This window comes from Euprymna scolopes, chromosome 40 (assembly GCF_053919585.1).
Source record: "Euprymna scolopes isolate OS-2025 chromosome 40, ASM5391958v1, whole genome shotgun sequence".
NCBI lineage: Eukaryota > Metazoa > Mollusca > Cephalopoda > Sepiida > Sepiolidae > Euprymna > Euprymna scolopes.
The window spans coordinates 56467570-56493308 of NC_136521.1; the positions used below are offsets into that span (position 1 = coordinate 56467570).

Sequence of the window (25739 nt, forward strand, 5' to 3'; positions counted from 1 at the left end):
AGGCAATAACCATCTAGATAAAGACTCAACTTATAGTCTACTTGTGCGTGCATATTTGTCATCAAACATACCCATTTTGTCCAATCCATTGTACCTTAAAACGGGAACAAAAGAACAGACAATTGATCGTGCCTCTGTGGGCATGGTCCTAAATAATAGCCCCTTGCATCCAAGTGGGAATATGCCTTGTTTGGGTGAATAAGAGTGACACAAAAAAAAAAAAAATCATGGCTAGTAAATCCAGCCTGTAGGGGAATTTGGGCAAGGAACACTGGTAGAGATAGACACCAGAGAGTTACTTCCCTTGAGACATACACACATAACTATGTCCCACTATGAGACAGAGTGGAACTCTAACCACTTCTAAAGTGAGTACCAAATTATTGTTGTTCTGTATTGTGATGTTACTTTATTCTTTACGTTTGTCAATTTGTAATAAATGTGTATTTATGTGCTTGAGAACTATTTGCTTTTATTTAACATTTTTGTTTAAGTATTTTTACTTTGGGATTCCCACGTGACTTGAAATCCAACAAAATATTATTAGGGGATCTCATAGGTGATTCAATCAACTATGAGACCCCCTAATACTTAAAACAAGCCTATTCCAACTAAAATACAAAGAACTGTAGCAAAGAAAAGAACTCACTACCGATGCAATTCTCTACCTGTATAAAAGCCAAGTACATTCTAGAATGGAGTACTGTTGCCACATCTTGGCAGGAGCTGCTAGAAGCCGATATCCTGTCTTGACAGAGTTCAAAATAGACTTTGTAGCGTTGTAGGGGATGCCCTTTTTCTCTTCCCTGCAACTTCTTTCCCACAGAAGAAACGTTGCGTACCTGTCTCTGCTTGATCGTTATTTTCATGGCAAATGCCCGTCTGAGCTCCAATTTATGGTCCTCCCCTTGCCAAACCTTCATGAAAAACACTCGTCTATCTGAGACCACTATCAATAATTTTCCCCACTCTTTATCTGTACCTAATGAAGAAAATTCTATCTTAAACATAAGTATGGTAGACAATGCTTTTGCAAACTTGAACATGACAAACTAACGAACGTTCTATTTAAACTTTAAAGATGTCAGATCAAGTTAGACTAATCTCGTTCAACCTCGGGTGTGACTGCAAACGTTTATTGTCCATTGACAGAAAACATGGTAATCCTATACTGTGGAACAAACGACTCATCAAAAACAAATGTATTATTTATAATTTAAAGATTTCTAACTTTTCTCACCAAACTTTCTTTCTGCAATTAAATGAGAACAGAGTCTGTCTGTACTGGAAATCAAACAACTAAGTGCAGACTTGAAAATGAACAAACTTAATACAAAAAATACATCCTCTCATTTTCCTGACAATGACAATGATCTACAAAAGACAGAAACGCAACAGTTAACCAAGAGCAGTAAACATGCTAATTCTATATCTCCCCCTCCCCTATTTTTTTCTGTGCATAGAAGTCCCCAGCATTCACGGAGACTGATACCAAAAATTCAATAATCAGGTGAGCGTTAGTGAGGCATATACATCTGAGTGCCAACATACAAGTCCTGTGAGGTCTTGTTTTAATTAACAAATGTTATAATCGTTTCTTTACGAAAGGCAGATTGCCAAACAAAAAATCTTGACCATAAATAAGAACAAAGTCTATTTGTGCTGCAAGCGTTTATTGTCCACTGATAATGACCAAGGTTTACAAAAGACAGAAGCGCAACAGTTAATCAAGAATAGTATACATTATACATGGTAATCTATAAATATAAAAACGAAAATGTGTGTATGTATGTATGTGTGTGCACTTCTTCTGTATGTCTGCAAAGCCTTTTTTTGCCGGCCTTCTCGGTCGGCTCATGCCTTAAAACTTTTTATATGCTATCTAAATCATAATATCTACAACTTAACGGGGGTCGTGGCTATTTTTAATTTGCCCGACTTTTATGTGCTATTTTCATCTTCGTTACGTTTTTCAGTATAAAAAAAAGCGAATGATGGGGCGGGGGAAGCAGAAACTGGCTTGCAGCACGAAACTAGGTCAAACCTCATGCGACTTAACTTTCTCACACCTGTTAATTCCGCTTTATAAACGTTAACTTAAGACACTTATCACTTCCTCTCCCCTCGTGGCCGAGATGTTTAGGTCGCAGAGTTTTTTTCCATTTCGTTTCCACCTTAGCGTCAAGGCTTCGGGGTTCGAGCCTACCTTCCTACTAACATTTTTTTTTCTTTTACACCTCCAAACACCCGGCCAAATTTTTTTTTTTTTTACTGGGTTGTTTTGATCTACCCCCCCCCTCCATCCCCCAATGCACACACCTCCAAACACCCGGGTAACGCCGAGTACTCCCCATTAGTTCTATAAGGAAAAGGAAAAAAACAAAAAAAAATAAAATCCTGGATTTTTATCCCAAACTATATTTACAGATGGATCTAAGGACATAACAGGAGTTGCAGCTTTATATGAGAACCAAATTATTCCACATCTTCTTAAAGAAACATCTATTTTTAGCACCGAATCCAATTCTATATCGTCTCAAAGTGTAAAAGGAAAAATTTAATCATTTTTTTATGCAATATCAACATTGGAAGATAGAAAATTGGATAACCTATTGATTATTGACTTATCAGATGCCAAAGCAATAATATTTTGTTGGATTTCAAGTCACGTGGGAGTCCAAAGAAAGGATAAGGCTGACGCAGCAGCCAAAACTGCCCAAAAGCACACCCTCAACAAACAAATTAAAGATTCCATATGCAGACATTAAGAGAAACATATATTCACGAGAAATGGCAGTTTTGCTGGAGCAATAAATTACTGACAACTTGATCTGTGAAAATGGAAACCAAATTAGTCAATGTCTTAAGGAAGCATCTATTTTTTTTTTTTTTTTTCACAGAATCTAATGTCATAGATTTAGCGCTTGATATCATCTCACAAAGTAAAACGAAAAATACATCTTTTTTTTTTTTTCACTTAATATCAGTTTTAATAACATTAGAACATTGGATAACTCATTGATTATTAAATTATTGTCAGACACCAAAAAATCATACTTTGTTGGACTCCAAGTTTTATTTATTTAATTTTTTTTATTTGATTACTAGTATGCCATTGCTTGTCAAAATCCGAAGGAACACCTTGGGAGGATTGGAAACGATGGATGCTAATAATTAAATAGATGGCTCAATAAGAATTCCAAAGTCTAGCAGTTCTGGAGAAAAAAACTATTAGAGTAGAAGGCGTTCTTACATCTACAGATCTCTACTGTGGGACTTTGCTGCTTGTTGGGTTTGTCGGGGGTATTTGTGTTGAGTAGGTACAAGAGCTTGTAGTTTGTCAGAGCATCCACCATTAAAATACTTGTAAAACAGGCAGAGGGATGCAATATTTCATCGATGGAACAGAGGTTGAAACTTAGATGACAGTTCAGGACCTATCAGGTTGGCGACTCTCTTTTGAATCCTATCCAGGAGCGAGAGACTAGTAGCATCTGCACCAGCCCAAATGTGACAACAATACTCCATACATGGGCGAATGGTGACCTTGTAGAGGTATAGGATACTTTCAGGTGTAAGTAACTTTCTAGCACAGTAGGGAAAGCCCACCTTCTTAGCAGCAGCCTTGACAATGCTCTCAATGTATCTGTTCCAACTTATGTTCCCTATGACTGTTAAGCCAAGGAGTTTGAATGAAGTACTTTCAGGTAATGTATCTTTAGCCATACCTGTTGGTAGTTGAAAATGGTTCTTACAATTATTAAAAGAAATGAGCTTAGTTTTGGCAGCATTGAACGTTATTAGCATTTGATGAAGTTAGAATAGAACTTAGTCATCTTTTTTCTTTGACTAAAACAGTAATTCCCAACCACAGTGCCACATTATTATACCACGAAATGGTTACTGGTGTGCCGTGACTAGGTTATAGGTGGAAGTCATAAATTGTTATTAGTAGAAAACAGCTTTCATATCGAGTTGTTTGTATTGATCTATATATATATATATATATATATATATATATATATATATATATATATATATAAAGGCAAAATGTGTTTGTATGTCTCACAAAACTTTCGACAGACGCGACGGATCCTCACAAGATCAGTATCGTTTTAAAGCTCAAACCTTCTGACAACAAAATCGAAAAATTGGCCAAAAACATTAACTCGGCCGTTCTGTACAAGGAGGGGTTGATTTTTACATCGCCATTCTCACAAGTATCATATCAGTGAATTAACATCACTTAATTTCAATGTTTGGAACTTCCGATCGGACAATGGAGACATTGGTTAAGACGTCACATTTTTTTTAACCTTTTTTCTCCTTCACGTTACGGGTTTGAGCATGCCTGCCTACTACCACTCTTTTTTTTTTTTTTTAACACCTCTGCCTACTGTTGTTTTGATCCCCTCCCTTGCTACTACCACTTTTTTAACCCCCACCCCCGGGGGGAGGGTGTCCTTACTACACCCAGGCAATGGGCACTCCCATTACTGTTGTTTTGATCCCCCTCCGCAGGGTTTCTTACTACACCACCTAAATACCCAGGCAAAGCCAGGCACCCCTGCTAGTAAATACTAAATCGCACGTTATTACTTACATGATGTTGGTTATTAAGTATCAAACAAAAAGAAATAAAATGTATTAAAAAATCGTTTATTTTAATTTTTAGATATTTTAAATATTGCATAGAAATAAACATTAGTAAGCATTGTTAAATATTTTTTATTGTGATATGTGTGGAATTTAAAGAGCTCAATAGTGTTCTGCCATGTAAAAAAAAAAAAAAAAAAAAAAAAGCTTGGGAACCACTCCAATAGAGTTTTAGTTTAATTTCCTTATTGTGATATCCTAAGCATGAACCAGCTATGCTGGTACGCTCATATAGAGCTTTTGTCCTCTGAATAAACCATTGCAGAAGCATAGAGGTCTTGGATTGTGGGAAGCTTGATTGGCCAAGGAAAACTTGGAAGAAAGTGATTGGATGAAACTAAATAAAATTTGGAGACAATTGATTGGCTGAACCGTGAAAACTGGTTTGGTGGTTTCATTTTATGGCATATCAACCCTTTTCGGTTATGAAATCCAGTAATACTTCAGGTTCTTTATTCATAGTGTTTGAATAAAAAAAATAGGAGGCATTACTTTTGGAAAAGAACTCAATAGTGTGCTAGTATGTAAAAAAAAAAAAAAAAATCTTGGGAACAGCTATACGAAAAAATCTAATATATCCGAATAAATCAAACTGGATTCTTTATTTTATCTATTAAGGACTTATTATTCCACATGTGTATATTTTGTAAATATTACAATTGGCCGAAACATTGTGATCCAAGGTGAGAACAGTAGTCAAAATAATTCACATAATACAAATTATGAATCCTTATCTAAAAAATTCTGGAACAAAATCTTAAGCAGTTTATTAAACAGTAAAATCTAGGCAATATACGGAAATGTATGCAAACTAGGAGACTTTCATTGTGTGGCCATGTTAAAAGAATGGCTGAGAGTTCTTGGATTAGTAAACGTAAAACAGTTGAGATGGCCAAAGAAAACATGAAAGGAAACGATAAAAATGGATTTGAGGAAAAGAGGGATAGATATAATTCCCCCCCCCTCTATCTGTGCCCAAATCTAAATGCAGATTCCATGAACAAAGCTCAGAACTATTCGCCTGTGGAATATTGTTCTGCTGGCCTGCTTCCTGGTTGAATACAACATAGCCTTCAAATCCAATGTAAACAAATTCTTGTTGAACCGACCCCACAAATAATCAAATTCTACCCAATTTACACCATTAACGATTACTACACTACCACCTTACATTCATTAACCCTTATCCTCGAGTGGCCTTCGGGCCTTGATAAGAGGTAACACTCAAGTAAAAATAAATATTAGGTTGATGCAAAAATGTTTTTTTTTAGTAGATATATATACTCTCTATCTGTGCCTAAATCTAAACACAGATTCCATGAGCAAAGCTTCTTTCACAGAACTGCCATTCTAGCGTGCTTCCCAGTTCCCATACAACAGGGTAGCCTTCAAATCTTATGTAAACAAGTTCTTGTTGACGCCTCCATAAATAATCAAATTCTACCCAGTTTACACCATAAGCGATTACTATACTACCACCTTACATTCATTACTCCTTATCCTCGAGTAGCCGTCGGACCTTGATAAGTGGTAACTCCCAAGTGCAAAAAAAGACCTGCCTAGAGATAAGTTACTTTGGAAGTCAATTTCTTAAAGCCATCTTATGCATGCTAACATGTAAAACTAAAAATAATGATAACTAGCGGGACCTGTGGAAATTCCACAGAGTACTCATTCATCTCTATATAAATAAAATGAACTCATTTTTTCTCGTCTGATTTTGACCTTAATAGGATTAAAAATCAAGATATTTCATGCAAATATAATATGCACAAATGGCAGAACAATATCTGAGGTGTGTTATAGGCTTATTATTTCTCAAATTCCTCGATAATCTTAGATTTCTATACTTTTTCTGCTGAGAAGTCACGGCTAAAATCGGTTAAGATCAATGGAAGTGGTAAAATATTTTCTCTCTAAGAAATTCCTCCTCCCCCTGCCACCACTTAACACCGTTTGGGGATCGTTCACAAGGAACAGTTGAGAAGAGAACACCGGTTTGGCTTCGTAGTTCTTTCATGTGAAGTTATTTAAAATCACTAAACTAAGCTGCAGTGCTCTGTGGCGTAGTGGTTAGCGTGCTGGACAATTCACATTATATTTTCACGTTCGCGCCGACCTACCGTAGTCGTTTTTTTTTTTTTTTTCCTAAACAACTGGAATGGACTTTTCTTGGTGGCCGAACTGTTAACGTTGCAGATGTTTTTTTTTTTTTTTGTTGTTTTTTTCACACTTTATTTTCCTACTTTTACTCATGACTCCGGGTTTGATCCTTCCTACTTACCTACCATAACATTTTTTAAAACTCCCCCCCCCCGTCCCGGAAAAAACACTCGGGCAACGCCAGGTACCCCCGCTAGTATGTAATATATTGATGTTGGCATTCTGTAGATGTTCAGCGTAAATGGAGACGTTCTGATATTATTGTACCTATTTACTATGCCTCCCCACGGGACAGTTAGACACCAGGGTCGTTGTTTAACGTGGAGAAAAGGTACAAAAATAAAAATTGTCTCAGTCGTGAAGGATTTCTCCTCCACCGAAAGAGAACAAGAAAATGAAGTGCAGCATTTGAAGAACAGATACTACACTTTGATCTTGACCAAAAGGTTTTGTTAAAACTGCAAAAGTATTTATCTAAACTAGCACGAATGCCTGGTAAAACCCAGTCGTAAAGTATGCTTAAATATATTTTAATTCTTGCAGATTTCGTATATATTATTATAGAGTTAATGTCCTATCGATTTTTAGATGTTATAAAGTTGCGATTTCAAAATTTAAAAAAATATATCCATGTGACTTGGGTGCAATAGCTTGAATCGAAACCGAAATAAAAACTTATAAAAAAAAATAGATGTGTGTGTGTGTGTGTATATATATATATATATATATATATATATATATATATAACTTGAGTTCCTTTAGCCATAACCAAAACCAAAACTTATGAAGAATTATTGGTAAAATTATTTATGACAAGAAATAGAAGTACTTAACAGTTAAACGACCCGGATGTAAGCGTGACACACAAAAGAACACACACGCTATCGTATTAATATATAGATATATAATGCAATATAACTACAGACCTTCTGTTTCTTTGATGTTTGCGTGTGTGTTTTCTCCGTTATTGAATTGGTTTTGCAGTCGGATACATTAGAAACATTAGGAATCGGATCTTTTACTGCTTGTACCCTTTAACAGAAAATGCTATTTAAAAAAAAGGAAAAAAAAGATTGAAAAAATATACAAGGAAAAAAGGGGAGTGTGAAAGGGAGATAGGTGGGGTGGCGTCGCAGACCTCCCTCGTCTTTCATTTGTTGTTTTATGTCACGGACATATGGCAAAGATCTGGTCGAACCGTCTTGCAGGCTGTCACATGTCAACAGAAACAGGTCCTTTTACTTTCTTCGACTGTGTGTGTTTTCTAAGTATCTTATCGCTGGGTGTACCAAGGCAATCAGTTCCAAGCTGTTACTCTGTCTCCTGTTGATGTATCAGAACGTTTTCGGGTTGATTCATTTGTTATCCTCTCCATTGATGTGTCCATCTGTTGGCTGATCCCATCACAAAGCTCTTCTTTTTTTTCTCGGTCTGTTTTGCTCTTCTATCTCCAAATTTGTAACAGAGCTGTGTAATGACATGAATTCCCTCTACCAGGAATATTATATGTCAAATGGATAACAAATATTAGAATCAAATCTGGAGTGAAAATACAAAAAAATAAAATACTCATTGATACATCTGTTAAATACCCTAGTTATAAAAAGAATTTTTTTTTTTTACTCTGCAGTTATCACTTATCAAGGCGCAAAGGCCATTCGAGGATAAGGGTTTATGAATGCAAGGTGATAGTATAGTAATCATTAATGGTGTGAATTGGGTAGAATTTGATTATTTATGGGGACAGCTCATCAAGAACTTGTTTACATTGGATTTGAAGACTATCATGTTGTATTCAACCGGAAAGCAGACTGGCAGAACAGTGTTCCAAAGGCGGGCATTTCTGGGAAAGAAGCTTTGTTCATGGAATCTGTGTTTAGATTAAGGCACAGATAGAGAGTGTGTTTCCAGGCTTTCTTTTAAATCATGCAAAGATGCAGCCTAAATAATGTATTTTTTTCACGTTTATCTTCTTAAAGTGGAGTCCATATTGGATTTTTTCAATCAGATTTGTTTGATTGTCACACGTGCACACACGCATGACCACACACACACACGCATGCAAATAGTTGTAATATTATTATTGTCATCATTATCAGCCTCCTCCCCCACCCTGGACAAAGAAGGAATTGGACCTAGTAATTCACTCCCGTTCGTTTGTTCACACATTTGGATTTTTAAAAAAAAAATTGTACAAACATTAGTCATGGTGAAAGTAAATTTTTGCCTGAACAGATTTTCCAGGATAACTCTGGTTGCCCCTCTAGGAGCCATTATAGGAGTAAAATTGCTCCAAAATTGTCTGCACTTTTCTCAATAACCACACCTTTTTTGAACCACAATTTTATTTTTTTTTAAATTTTGCACAAACATTAGTCATGGTGAAAGTAAATTTTGGTCAGAACGGATTTATTCACTCGTGGAAGGGGACCCCACATGCTCGGCTTGTTTCTAACATTATTATAATTGTTGTCATCATTGTTACTATCATCATCATTATTATTATTATTTACATTATCTTCAATATAACCAAGGGAGGTGACTATGGTTCAGTGGTGAACAACATGAACTGATGACCTGAGTAGCCCAAGTTCAAATCCAATTCCTTCCACAAAAATCATTTTTATTCGTTAGCAACCTTCACATGGTTTCTTTCATAAATATGTGATGTCTTTATAAGAATAATTCTGACTAGAAAAATATCGTGGGAACCACTGCCAACAATATGATCTTTGGATTCGTACGATATGATATGATTAATATAATCATTACTGTTTATATAGTAACTACAATCATTGTGATTATCATGGTTTTATCATTGATGTGATTATTATTAATCTTATAAAAAACTGAAAAAAAAAAGTTTTAACAACTGAACCTTTTTTAAAATCTTACAATTTTCTTTTGAGAAAAAAAAAATACAGAAACTTTTGTTTGCTAACCATTATCTATTAAAATCGACTTCTGTTTATTTTACTATTTTTCTGTTTCGTACCGTTGTTTAAATTTTATCATCGGCGATGCTCGGCATAATCCGGTGGTTCACGTCATGTTCCAAACAAAGTCGAGCAGACGGTTAGATATATGTCTGGTTCAAAATTTGCGTAAATACCTATTTCTTTTAAGTATGGATTCGTTTTTCTTTTTTTTCTTTTTTCTTCGGGTAATGTGGGTTTAAATATCACTAGCTGCATATATCCAGCTGGCCTGGTCGAAACATATTTCCGGGCAGAGGGATTAGTCCTATACTATTTAAGATGAATTTAGGAAAACTCGTCCCAGGAAAACTCGTCCCGGGAAAACTCGTCTCCGGAAAACTCGTCTCCGGAAAACTCGTCCCCTTTCGCTAGGTAGGAAAACTGGTCCCTTATTGAATAAATATCGATTGAAAACACATTTTATGATCGTTCTTGAAAGAGATATTGTTTTTTAAAATAAACTATAGCCCCCCCCCATAATATTTTTTTAAAAATATTTTTACTTGTTTAATGTTTTTTTGTTTATTTTTTAAATAAAATCGATTTTCTAAGTGTCCGTTTTCTACCTAACTGGCTAAGTTCTTAGTGGTTTAACTTATTTTAAAGCGTTTATTATGTTCATACAAAGTTAATTACAATTTTTTTTTGTTCTTATTTTAACGATGTTTTTTGGAGTCATAAAAACAATAAAAAAAACAAAACCCAAAAATTAAAAAACAGGGAGCGATTCGATTCTTCGTTACGCTTTTGGTTTTGGTTTTTAATTATGATAGTTTTTTGTTGTTATGTTTTTGTTTTCTCTCATACCAAATGCACTGATGCGTTATTTAAAATTATAATTTTATCAATTATCAACATTTATTGTCGTCCTGTCAAATTTTGCAAAAATTAACTAATAAATAAATTAAAAGCGAAATATTTTTTTGGCGCGAGAGATGCCATGTGTCTCGTTAACTCATTTTTAATTTTTTTAATTTTTACTTCAAAATTCTAAAATCAATCATTAAGAGAGAAAGTAATCACTAAATAAATTTATTAATCAATTTTATTGAAAACTCCGCTATCGTTTATCAAGAATCTTTTTAATTTCATTTTTTGTTGGTTGCTTTTCGAAGGGAGATATAGGTTTTATCCCCCCCCCTCTCACTCTAAATTATATTTTTAAAAATATTAAAATTTATTATTTTCTTTTTAAAACCAAATCTCCCTCAGTAATTTCTTTAATTTTCTATTTTTTAGCGATTATCAAGACCCCCTCAGATGTGATATACCGGGCATTATTTCTCGTTCTCCCGTAACACTCGACATGTTTTTTGTTTGTTTTCTGTTTTTTTTCTTTACCAAATAAACGATTCCAAATAAATTAAATAAACAACATAGTCGGCGAGGTAGAAAAATCGATTTTACCCTTTTATAAACAACAGTATATAAGTAAATTCTTTTTATATTAATATAAAAAAAAATATGCGGTCTCGTTTATGAACATAATAAACGCTTTTATTAAAAACACAAAAAAAACCATTAAACAAGTAAAAATATTTTTAAAAAAATATTATGGGGGGGGGGGGGCTATAGTTTATTTTAAAAAACAATATCTCCTTCAAGAACGATCATAAAATGTGTTTTCAATCGATATTTATTCAATAAGGGACCAGTTTTCCTACCTAGCGAAAGGGGACGAGTTTTCCCGAGACGAGTTTTCCCGAGACGAGTTTTCCCGGGACGAGTTTTCCCGGCACCATTTAAGATACACCAAATATTCTAACTTGTTCTGAAAAGTGACCAGATATTCAAAATTTTTGGCTAGGAACAAAGTGTAGTATTTGTTCTGATACTGCACTCCACTTCATGACGGAGACAATTTTTATTTTTGTTTCTATCCAGAATATTCCTTTTTTTTTTTTTTTTTTTTTTTTTTTTTTTGTAAGTGACAGATGTAGCTGGAGGTGTACAAATCTTTTCTCGCAATTTTATTTGAACAAGTTTTAGCAACTGAACCTGTTTTAAAACCTTTTCTTACAATTTTCTTTGAAAAAATAAAAATGAAATAAACTTTTAATGATAACAAAAAATAAAAATAAAAACAAAAACTGGTTATAGGGAATTCCTACCTAACCTTGCATGAAACAAAAATGTTTTGTCATGAGACATTAACTGAATAATACAACAAAATTACGGTATGTTGTTAGTTTTTACTTACCTTTTTTTTATTTTTACGATTTCCGTTTATTTTACTATTTTTCTGTTTCGTACTGTTAAGTAGCGACGCCATGTTCCGGACAAAACTGAGCGAACGCTTAGATGCGTCCAATTTAAGATCTGCACAAGTACCTAGTTCTTTTAATAATGGGTTCGTTTTTTTTTTTGTTTTTTTTTTTTTTTTTTTAGTAATATGGATTTAAATAATATTAGAAATCAATTTTACATATATAAAGAAGTCCACTGTTTTAAAAAGCACTGTTTATATGGTACTTTAAATTTAAAGTTTTTTTTTTTTTTTAACCAGACAAATGCAAGAATTTTTTTTCTTTTTTTTTTGTGAGTAATATGGATTTAAATAATATTAGAAATCAATTTTACATATATAAAGAAGTCCACTGTTTTAAAAAGCACTGTTTGTATGGTACTTTAAATTTAAAGTTTTTTGGGTTTTTTTTAACCAGACAAGTGCAAGAATTTTTTTTTTTTTTTAAATAAAGTACCTTTTTAAGCAGTGGGATTCCTATATATTTTTACACATGCGCACAACTGGCACCTACACTGTATCAAACTTGAAAAACTTAACCTTGAAATCCATATTAGAACGTACCAAGTATTAATACCAGCATGGCATGAAAGAGAAAAAAAAAACACACACACTTCTTGAAGAAGAATCTTTTAGGATCCGAAAGAATTTAATTTTGATGAACAGATATTTTTATTTTAAAAAAAATTCTTGCACTTGTCTGGTCTTGAAAAAAACTGTAAAATGTTTTTAACTTGTGATGGGGGTATATATTTAAATGTTTCCCACATCAGCATTATGTGGCACAAGGCTGGAAAGTGGGAACCCCGCAGGCTCCCCTAAAGGAGGGGCACTCCTGCAATTTTAAAAATTGCCTGAGTAACCCTGTCGGCATTTCCCGGTCGGGGCGCCTCAGGCAGCAAGCAATAAACTTGCCCCACCGGAAAGCCCGGTGGCAAGGCTTGGGAGGGTGGACCTCCTAGGTATTACCCAGGCGGCGTACCTCAGTCCAACAGGTGCTGGGCCGGTTCCCAACCCCTCACCTGTTGGGCTGAGTGTCAAGTGACGAATCCTTGACTTATACTACCCTGTCTCCCTGCAGCCAAAGCCGCTAGGAGACCTTCCCCATCAGACGAAGTGGTGGGGGTATGAGACGAATGGATTCGCCAATCATTTTTATAACCAACAGCTGTACTAAACAACCAATGAAAACGTCACAAAATTATTTTTAAAAATTGTCGAATTTTGGATTCAATCAGTTCGCCGTTTGCTACGTCACGGACCGCATTTAATTCTTCGACGCCATCTTGGTTACTGATCTGAACTATGCCGCCATCTTTGTTCGACATAATATCTCAGAACTTAAAAGGTTAACTACGCCACGGACCGCATTTGATTCTTGGTCGCCATCTTGGTTACTGATCTGAACTACGCCGCCATCTTTGTTCAACACAATATCTCAAAACTTAACAAAAACCCTTTAAATTTAAAGTACCATATACTAGCAGGGAGGCTCAATGTTACGTGGGATTGAATAAGGATCAACGAATGTTCCATGCTTCCAATGTCATTGAAATCACGGATTCGTCAATCAAATCAATCAATTGCTTGCTCTCGGAAGGAAGCTTCACATGCCTTCCCACAGTGATTTAGTCAACAATTAATTGTAGTCTACATTGTACTCTAGAGAACCTGTTAATTTTATGAAATTGCTTTTATATAATGACATGAACTAAAATTTAAAATGTAAAAGTCAAGTGCCCCTGTCATATTAAACAACTTACCCTTAATTTTATATGCCAGGTCCTTTTGATTGTACGGTGATATACCTTCTCGAATGTACTTGTGATGTTAAGCTGTATAAGGGTGTTAACGTTGGTTAAAATGGGACTGTTCCTTCTTTGATGAGATTTCTTTGATTATCGATTTTCGATACTTATCAGAGGTATTCCGATGCAAAACCTATATAAGAACACTCTCAGACACATAAGATACATGTGTGTGACATATCAAAGAAAAAATCTGTCTAGCTGTTTTGGAATCCCTAGGTAACAAACTCAAACACACACACACAAAGTACCTTTTTTATATAAGCAGATATATATAACTTTTGTTCACCTTTTTTTTTTGTACATGATTGAAAATTTCTACATAAAATAGCGTAGATTATTCTAATTAAAATTTAATAGAAGCAAAATTGAATTAAAAAAAAAAATGTTATCTTTATTTCAGATGAGGTTCTGGTTAGACACAAAATCTCCAAGTGATCTTGAAATATGGCTACAAAAGATGGCAACTTCCCCTCCATCAAACAAAGATTCTGACTTTGATTTAGAAGCCGAGCATCCTTATTATCCACTCTTTCACAGCCAATATTTCCTGCTAACAATAATGGTAAGTTCTCCAGATCTTTTTTTGTTTTAATGCCATCATTCGTCACAACCGAAGGTAGGCAACGAGACGAATCTTATTACTACAACTGCAAAGAAATGTGCTTCCCTGGCTTTGGTAAAGGCCATTTTGGACAACGATAGCGTCTTTTGGGATAGCCAAGAACCGCACCAACACTTGATATAAATTGTTTATAAAAGTCATGGTTTAGCAAGGAAAAAAAATGAAGAAGAATGGAGAAATATATATATATATATATATATATTTAACATTAAGACTCGAATTTTAAAGTAACGCCCCTCCTCCTACCCCCACATATCCCCCTTCCCCCTCCATGTATCCCTATGCCCTCAGTCACACCAGAAATTAACTTCCCAGACCCTCCCCCACAAGGTCCTTAAACTCCAAAACTAAAACATTACCGACATACCAAACACCCGCCTCCCACCTTTCCTCCTGGTTCCCTTCCTCTTTTTTCCGCTCTTCTCGCACCCCTACCCTGACATCATTCACTCTTTAATCCCATCATAATGAACATTTCTGTAAAAGTCTGAGGAAGCTACAGACGACCGAAAAAAAGGCCGGATAGCTGAAACAATAATGTAACTTAACAGAAAGATACGGTAATAAAAAATAAAACGTATATATATATATATATATTTATATTTATATATATATATATATATATAGTTGCGGTTTAAATGTTGAAAGAAAAACAAGAAGGCTTGGAAACAGTGAAATGAAAAATATATTAACAGAAAATATAGAAACATATATTGGTTGAGATGGCCTCCATTCAACTGGAAGGACAAAGTAAGGTGACGACACACTCCCACTGAGTTTCAGCTCCAAACTGCTTGAGAGCAGAACTGGTTACCGGAAGTGACGTCAGAAATAGATTATCGTCAGAATCTGTAGGGGTGCCACCCCAACATATATATTTTCATTATTATTATAAAACTCTGCGGACCGTCCGCACACACTTACTTGAATCTTATCTACCAAAAACATTCCTCTATATATATATATATATATATATATATATATATGTCTCGTGTCGCGGGGTTCGAATCGTTCGGCTGGTGTTAATCGTGACACCCTGCACTGAAGAATCCCGAAAGGATGAAACACTAGTGTCTGTAGGTATTTAATTATTATAGTAAAAAAATAATTATGACAGCCCCTTTAAGAAATTCATTTCTTATCGTTGAACACTTTCAGTTGAATTAAAGTCGGTCAATTTAGCTCTTATGCATAGATCATCATATAATGATTAGATCACTCTCTGACTGACGTAATGAACATTTAAAATTAAAATGTTTAAAATTCAACGCTATTTCACGCGGTTAATGGTAGCCGAATGGATACGGTCTCCGGTAATCGAGCCAGAGATGTCTCGCGTCGCGGGGTTCGAATCGTTCAGCTGGTGTTAATCGTAACACCTTGCACTGAAGAATCCCGAAAGGATGAAACACTAGTGTCTGTAGGTATTTAATTATTATAGTAAAAAAATAAATATATATATATATAGGGGATTAGAACAAGAGTCTAAAGAACAGAGTATATTTTAATGTATTAGTAAATTCATTAATAAAATTAAAATAAAAGAAAAGAAAACAGTGCTCGTTGTAATGTAGATATATAATAAGCTCGATAGGCATATATGTACTAGAGCTATTTTAATATTGAGTAAGATGATTGATAATTTATAATTAAAATTAAAAATCTGTTTCATAAGGAAGAACAAACAAAATCAATAAATTGTACGATCGTTTCGGAAACAATGTTTTTATTGGGATAGACAGTGAGTCTTGGACAATAATTTTATGATATAGTTTTTTGAAACAAAGTCTCTTCATCAGCAAAAATATTGGGTTTTTTTTTTTTTTTAAAGACACCAAAAATGAAACTAGAATTTTTTAAGTAACACAGATGTATCTTTTAATGTTTCGTCTCCTAAAAGTCGCATGTATCATCGCCGATGCATTCATTTATATAATATATAATTACCCCTTTATATGTATTTTTATATGTATCTCCCCATGTATTTATCTGCTCTTTCCTCTATCCCCACTTCCTATATTTTCTTTTTTATCTTTTTCATTTTTCTGTCCCTTTTTTCTTTCTTTTTAATGATCACCATAATTTTTTAATGATTTACCATTATCAATTTTGGTTTCGATTCTAGCTGATGGCACTCAAATTGTATATATATTTTTTTTTACTTTTGAAATCATGACTATATATTAAGTACAATATAATATGAAATAATCGATTAAGCATTGATTATAATAATAAATACGAAATCTACATAAATTAAAATATGTTTAAGCATATTTTACGACTGGGCAATGCCAGGGGCCCCTGCTAGTATATATATATATATATATATATATATATATAAAAGGTTTATGTTACCGCATTACAGAGAATATATATTCAAAAATTTATAATGCTCCATTCATTAGTTTAGTCAATTATCTTCTACATACATATATATGAGATATATATATATATATAGTAAGTTATAAAATGTATATGGCGATTAAGCTACACTGAATATTCCGCGTTTCATCCACTCTAGGACTCTTCAGGCTTATGCCATATGCATTTTATAACTTACTAACTAGCTCTACCTACGTATTGAGCACTTTTGGAGTAAATACTTAAAGTTTACGCATAAATCTATACTTTCGTATATCAATTTTATGTGAGTAAATTAAGTAGTTATATGCCTACAACACATAGCTGATATATGATTAGATGTATTGACTATGTAAAAATTCAATAAACCAAACTTCTTTCCTAGAACTGCCCACTTGTGGAACTCTGTTATGCTGGCCTGCTTTCCAGCTTACTGCAATATGGTCGTATTCAAGTCCAATGTAAACAAGTTCTTACTGAGCTGTCCTCCTAAATAATCAAATTATACCAAATTCACACTAGCAACGATTACTACACTGTACTCTTGACTATCGTACATCGTTGGAAATTAAAGTGTGAAAAAAAAGAGTGCGACGTTAACCATTGGCCCCCCCGCGAGATACTAACGGAAACACGTTTTAATTTATTTAATTACTTAGATTTGGTAGGTGCACGTTTTAATGACTTAATGAGGTCAACTTTGACTGCGGGATAGTATTTTATTTACTGCGGCAACGCTTTTTTTATTTTTATTTTTCCAAGATGTTGGTGGGGGGGGGACCAGCTCCCCTTGTCCAAATTGAATAGCAATTGTTTGATATAAGGAAAATATTTCAACATTGATCAAATCTGATTACTTTCGGACATTTCCGGCAATAGCCGAAAAATACAGCCAGAATTAGTGTCGCTTTTATTATAGGAAAAAGCCTAATCCACATGTGGCGAGCAACAAATGTTGAATATTTATCTTCCCAAAGTGGAGCAAATTAAATAGACAGGCAAGCTTCGTTGTTAACTCAGAGATATTATGATTTATATGTGATATAAAAAGTTTTAAGAAGTTGCGAACCGACCGACCGCTTCTCTGAAAAAGCCTTTCTTGGACATACACAAAAAGCGAACATACATACACACATTTTCGCTTTTATATATATAGAAGAAGATACTGATGGCAACCTTCAGTCCAATGAGACAATGCATCTAGTCTTATACTCTGTAGGATCTGCTGTGGCTATAAAGTTGAAGTTGGAGTTTCTTCTCCGGATGCAAGCCTGGGTGGATAATAAGGAAAACTTTGTCCAGCAGAAAGGCCAGCCAATATGAGCAGAGTCAGTGCAGGTGCAGGAAAGGTGTTGCAGTGCTTCACCATCTGTCTATCACTTTTTTTTTTTTTTTTTTTTTTTTACAAGGAGGTCACCACTTATCAAGGCCCGGAAGCCACTCAGGGATAAGGGTTATTGCATATACAGTACGTTGTACGTTAGTGTTGAGATTTCATAAAGTGTCTATTTAAGGGGGCGGTTCATCAGGAATTTGTTTACGTTGGACTTGAAGACATCCAAGTTGTAGTCAGGTGGGAAACAGGAAGACGGAACAGAGTTCCACTGGCGTGCTGTTCTAAGAAAGAAGCTGTGTTCATGGAATCTACGTTTTGATTTAGACACAGATAAAGAGTGGGGGAAATTTTTCACAGTGGCTTCAGCTAGACGGGTGTTTTTCGTAAAGGATTGGCAAGGGGGGACCAGAGATTGGAGTTCAAATGAGCACTTGCCATGGAAATAACGATAAAACAAAGACAGGCTCGCAACATCTCTTCTGTGGGAGAGAGGTTGCAGGGAAGAGAAAAGGGCATCCCCACTAAGCCACGAAGTCTATTTTGTACTCTGTCAAGGCAGGATAGGCTATTTTTAGCAGCTCCTGTCCAGATGTGGCAGCAGTATTCCATCCTATCGATATTCTAATATTTACTCCCTTAGCGTTTGCCTTTACACAAGGGAGTAGATCTATTTTCCCATAGTTAGTGAAAATTTTCTGATTTTGACAAAATAGATAATAATAGTACAAATATGTAAGTGAAATTCTTTCTTTCGACTCTTTTTTAAGACGAATCACTTAAAGATTTCGCTTTCATTTTGATACAACCATAACTATTATGAGGATCTCCGTTATTTTTGTCAAAATTGAAAATATTAAGAAATATTAAGATCTATTAAGGACTCGCAAGGGTACCCAGCGTTGTATCAATCAAAATAGCAGCGAGTGCCCGTATGAGCGCAAAACAAAAAAATAAATAGCTGCAGTAAGTAGGCTTGAACCTGTGACGCAAAAGAGGAAAAGAAGATGAAAAAACCTAACGTGCTGTCACAGACACGATGACTTATGGCGTCATTTTTTAAGCGTACATTATGACTTGCAAAAATGTAGATGCAAAAATGCAGTTCAACCAGACAGAATTAACCATTTTGGCCAATTTTTACATTTTTTGGCCAAGAGATTGATCTTTCTAATGATACTAATTTTGTCACGGTCTGATGCATCTGTCAAGAGTTTTTGGAGGACACACAGATACAAATGCACACACACACACACACACACATTTTTCCTTTATATAAAAGACTAGCATGGCTAGCTGGCATTGCCCAGGTGAAGAGAAGTGTTATAATAAGGATATTTAACAACCCCACCAGAAAAAAAAAACTTTGGTTTCAATCAAAATAACAGCAAGTGCCGTGCGACCACAAAAAAAAAAAAAAGATTAGCCGCAGCTGGTAGGCTCGAACCTGTAACGCAAAAGAGAAAAAGGAGGCCACAATGACTTATGACGTCACAACCCTTCAAAATAACATTTTTTAAACGTACATTCAGGTTGCTAGGTGTATGACTCGCAAAAATGTTGACGCAAAAAGTGACACCTCCTTGCAAGAAACGGCCCAGTTCACCCAAACAGAATTAATCTTTTTGGCTAATTTTTACATAGTTTTCATCCGAGAGATTGATCTTTTTAACGATACCAATTTACCACTGTTTGATTCTTCTGTCAAAAGTTTTTGGCAGACATACAGACACACACACAAACACAAACTAACACCAATTTTGACCAATTTTTACATATTTTTTCATTCTAACGATACTAATTTTGTCACTGTCCGATGCGTCTTCCAAAAGTTTTTGGCAGACATACAAACACACACGCATACAGACACACATTTTCCCTTTTATATATCATATTTTGCTTTTATTTTGATACTATGAGAAATGAAATATAAAAAAATATTGCATAACATTACATATGTGATAAAGAAACTTATATATCTATAAAAGTGAGAATGTGTTTGTGGGTTAGGACACTTCTCAACCTATATACTCAACAAAGTTTTGATCTACATACTTGAAATTTGGTATATAGGATAATCAGATATGTGAAAAACATTTTAATTCATTTTCATCTGGAAAGAGAGTCGCAAAGAGGTCAGAATTGAAAAATTGGTACTTGGGAGTCATCAGATTTTTATTTGTTTGTCAACTGTTTCACAAATGTGAAATATGACAGTTTCTTTGTAAAGAATAAATAGGTTTGAAAACATTATGTAAAGATCATGTTAACCTCGTCTAATGATTATTGTAATTGACTCACTGTCTTTAAGATTTTGGTTTCGATCTCAGCTGGAGTATTTTTTTTACAAGAAGTGAACTGTTTAGAAAAGGCATAATATTCGCATACACATGTCTCAGCTTCATTCAGTTTTGGGTGCCCGGCATTGTCCGGATGTTTGTAGGTGTGTGTTGAGCAAAAAAAAAAAAAATGTTTTTTAAATGGCGGTAGTCGGCAAGCAGGCTCAAAAAAGTGACGTCTTTGTTGCCGCGCCCATCACCAAATCTGAAGTGATGTAGTTTTAAATTAAGGCTAGATAACTTTCGAAAATATCGGTGAAAAAAGCGACCCCCTCCCTGTAGAAAAGTGCCCAGTTGAGGGTGAAGGAATGAATGTTTTTGGCCAATTTTTACATATTTGTCGTCCGACAGGTCGAGCTTCAAAATGATACCAATGTCATGAAAATCTGTTGCCTCTGTCGAAAGTTTTAGGCAGATATACAAACATACATACATACATTAAAACAGATTTTTGCCCTTTATATTGTAGATGAAAAATCTGCATTAATTAAAATATAATATTTATATGTATTATATAACCGAGCAAGGGCGGGCAACCTGCTAATATATGTATAGAACACTATCTATATATAGAAAAGCGAAAATGTGCGTGTGCTGAAAAAATCGTTTCTTCATTTTCTCTCATCCTGCTATTATGACAATGACGTCATGTTTGACCTAGAAAACGTTTTCAACCACCTGCAAGTATTTTTAAATGTTTAATTTTATCCGTTGTTAAGTGTATGTCTTTTACGTAGGGGTAACGTATCAGGCGGGTTTTTTTTTTTTTTCCGCCTTAGTCTCGATGCTTCGGGTTCGAGCCTGTCTTTCTACCTAAACTTTTTTTCCTCTTTTATACCTTTTTTTTTTTTTTTTTTTTTTTTTTTTTTTTACGTTTGTTCGCTGTTTTGCTTTGTTTTGGTTTTTCCAATTTTTTTTAACATTGTGTTTTTTTTTTTTTTTTATAATATTAAAACGGGATCACCTTCTCCTACATACACACCTCCAAATACCCGGGCAACGCTGGGTATCCCTGCTAGTTATAATGAAAAATTAATGCAGACAGACAAGTCTCATTTGCATGACAAATTTGTACGAAAGAATATATTTCTTTCTTTGACAGTTTCATATTTTCAATTCCATAGTCATTGTGTCAAAGATTCTGTGGATTGCTTTTGTCAATGGTTTTATCGATTGAAATAACCGTTTTATCAATTACCTGCAACCTTTTCATCATTTATCCAATTTTAAGAAAATAGAAGTTTAAAGTCGTAATACAATTATCATCAAAATCTCAAATTTTTACAGCGATAAATCACAACAGGTTTATTGTAAGTAATAGGGATTCAGATTTTTAAGATGCGGCCATTAACTATGTGCAGCTAACCATGGAAACGCTATTCATAAATTTAGCTTAATAAACGAACTGACAGACAGACAAACTGACATAGCTATATATATATAAATCTAAAAAATGCTATTGCAGACGTAAGCATGACAGACCAACTAAAATTCTATTTGAAATATATGTATTTTAATGCATCCAAAACCAAGCTTTTATCTTCACATCATCAACGCCTTGGTACCCATCTGGTATCAATTGAAATGAATGGTTCTAGTCTTGGGGAGGCCTCATGTTTTGACAAGCTTCTGGGCTTGACCTTTACTCCTGATCTTAAATGGAACACATACAATAAATCCGTTGCCAAAGCCGCTGGAAAAATGATGGGATCCTTCTATCGATCCAGTAGATATCTCACTACTGATGCAATTCTCTATCTATATAAGAGCCAGGTACGTCCAAGGATGGAGTACTGTTGCCACATTTGGGTAGGAGCTGCTAGAAAGGACTTATCCTACCTTGATAAAGTTCAAAATAGATTTTGTAGCCTCATAGGGGATGTCCTTTTCTCTTCCCTGCAACTTCTTTCTCACAGACGAGATGTTGCAAGTTTGTCTCTGCTTTATCTTTATTTTCATGGCAAGTGCTCGACTGAGCTCCAATCTCTGATCCCCCCTCGCCAAACTTTCACAAGAAATACCTGTCTAGCAGAAAACACTATCACTAATTTCCCCCATTCTTTATCTGTGCCTAAACCTAAACATAGATTCCATGAGTAAAGCATCTTTCTTAGAACTGCACGCCTATGGAATTGTCTTCCGTTTTCCTGCTTTCCAGCTGACTACAATGTGGTTGTCTTCAAGTCTAACGTAAACAAATTTTTGATGAGCCGTTTCATATAATTAAATTTACCAAATTTCCATTACTAACGATTACTATAAAAAAATGTACGAAAGTCCAATAAAATTGCCATTTCAAACAAAGTGACCGACGAACACTAAAATATGTTTTTCAGTCTTAAACGTGACAAACCAATGAAAATGATATTTCAAAAATTGAGCATGAAAGACCAAAGAAAATGCTATTTCAAATTGAAGCATGACGTACCAACTGACGAAGCCTCTCCTAGAAATATGAGGACATATCTAGAAATAAATTAATAATCAGTCTGACAATATCATTTATACTTTTCTTTTTTTTTTTTTTTTTTTTTGGTTTCTCTTGCATTGTGATATATTTTTATCATCTGTTAATATCTATTAGGATATGATCTTTCTGATATGAATCGAAGTGATATACGATGTTTAATGTGCTGCAAATGAATAATCCTGATTCGATTTTTTTTTCTTTCTTTTAGAAATATTCCCATACTTGAAGATATCATAAATCAGAATAATCTATTACATCCAAAGCTGAATGTTTTATTGGCAAGAACGATTTCAAAGATTTAATCAACCACACAATTAGATTTTGCTTTTCTTCGAGCATAATATATTTTTGAAACAACTTAGTTAATCAGGTTAAAAATAGAACTTGTGTTGAAAGTTTTAAAAATAAACTTGATGCATTCAGAAATAATGGTAAAAGATATTCTTGGAATCTATTTGATGGAATCAAAATTTGATTTATATTCTCCTATAATATATTCTGTGAAATTTAATATAAATATATATATATATATATATATTTCTTTTATTAGGGGTAAACAGTTACATATGGTCGCTACAAATAGCCATCTGTTTCAGTCAAAGAGACTTCATCAGGCGACCTGGAACCTCACAACGCAATCTATTTTTTCTTTTGCGTCGTGAGGTTCCAGGTCGCCTGATGAAGTCTCTTTGACTGAAACAGATGGCTATTTGTAGCGACCATATGTAACTGTTTACCCCTAATAAAAGAAATATTCCGCTCTTTTTATTGAGCACTATTTAACAACCTCGTTGTCTTCATTAGTTTTGACTTTTGAACACATCTGAATATATATATATATATATATATATATATATATATATATATATATTAAATCTCCAAAACAGCTACATGGTAAGCAGCTGATAATCCCCGTTTTCTATTTACTAAATTTTAGTTAAGGTTTTCTCTTTTCATGCTTATGTAGTTAAATTCTGTTTTAAAATTGAAGACTTTTGCGAAATCGGCTTATGCAAGTGCTAAGTCTATTTCTATTTAACAATTTTAGTTAATGCCGTTTTTTTTTTCATCCTTATATAAATGAATTCTATTTTGTCATTATAAACTTTCTAGAAGTCGGATTATGTAGGTGCTAAGTCTGCAATAGATTAAAGTTAATATATATATATATATATATATATTTTCCGGGAATTTAAACTGCATTCTTTATTTTTATTTTTGCATTTTTTTATTCAAAGCTTCTTTAGACTATATATATATATATATATATATATATATATATATATATATATATATAGGAAAAATATGCGCGCACACACATATATTCCAGGTTGAAAATATTCAAAAGATTAGAATCATTGAATTCCAGCAAGGGTCGTTGATAGTGCTCAATCAAAGACAAATTGATAATTTTTATTTCCTTTATGTGAATATAGTCATATCTTGCTATGATGTGCAGACCGTTTCGATCATTATTGATCTCATCAGGCAAGAAAACTTTTTAAAAAATTGAAAAATTTTATTTTTATTTTAGAGGAGGAAATATTTTCTCATGTCTAACGTATAGCATGGTTTAAAGATCTTATGATATGAAGTTTACAGCATGACTTTCTCTGGTGTTTTCCCTTTAGAGAAGGGGGGGTTTACCAAAGATTAGTTGATGGGGATGATGTATAGAGATTAAAAGGAGTGAGAGAGAAAGTGTGAGAGAGGAAACTTTAAGAGAGGGGGGTCTGTGTAGACAGAAGAAGAAAGAAAAAAGAAATTGGAAGGGATACAAATTAATAAAAATGAGAAGGAGTATGGGAAGGTTGGAAAAAAGTATTTCAGACAATTTGAATTAGGTAGATGGAGGTGGGATGCATTTATCAGTTGGGAGCAGTTCACCGAATTTGGGTCAGGGTCAATCTGTCTCACAAATTCAGGGAACTCATTCAATTTTTTATGTTTAGAGTCTTATACTCAAGATCAGAGTATAGTATCTGTTCTGAGCTACACACAAGTTAATTTGTCGGTAGTCAATGGAAGGGGAAATCTTTCTATACTAAGGCAATTTTATTTTTGCATACTACCAGAATGCCTCTGTTTGGGTTAAAAATGATCTTGTGTCACATTTTGTTTTCGTGGGGAAGCAAATAAATACTTACTTATTGGTTTAAGTGCCTAGCTTTATTATCGACTGTAATGTTAGAGACTTTTAAAAATGCATCTTCTCTTATACAATCTGCAACCAAGATGCATTATCTTTTGAATGTAGCTCTCTTCATTGGTCAGGTCTGACATCATATACAGTCACTTTATCAGCCTCTAGTCCTTACAGCTCAGCAGGGTCGATCCCTAGACCCCTTCATTACCCCTTGTCTGAAACAGTTCCTGTTTATCAACATATATGTAAACAATAAGTACTAGCTAATAACTAGAGCTATGACAATAGCATATTCTTTTCATTGCTTTGACTCTCGAGTATATATCCGACGCAGTTAGACACAATCAACCGAGAACCACATCACTCTACATAAAAACATATAAGATATCAATGGATATATACCTGAGAATCAAAACAAGAAAAAGAATATGCTGTTGTCATAGCTCTACTAATAACTACTAGTAGATGTACCTGCATCAGTAGGCATATAAATCTCGACATTGGTGAAAACAATGTAAATTAAACATTGCAGAAATAAACCCTTTGTCTTTGGATAGAATACTTGAGTCTACAGTGAATAATTTTACAAAAGTCGTTAAAAGGGAATAACAATAG

General features: G+C 34.3%; 1 protein-coding gene across 2 annotated transcripts in view; it reads left to right on the forward strand.

Moving 5' to 3' along the window:
- Nucleotides 1-25739, forward strand: part of LOC145265583 (meiosis inhibitor protein 1-like) — a 768286-nt gene that overhangs the window by 416161 nt on the left and 326386 nt on the right. For both annotated transcript variants that reach the window (XM_080121585.1, XM_080121586.1), the window contains exon 20: nucleotides 14254-14415. In XM_080121585.1, coding sequence (XP_079977711.1) covers nucleotides 14254-14415 — 162 coding nt within the window. The remainder of the gene's footprint in view (nucleotides 1-14253; nucleotides 14416-25739) is intronic.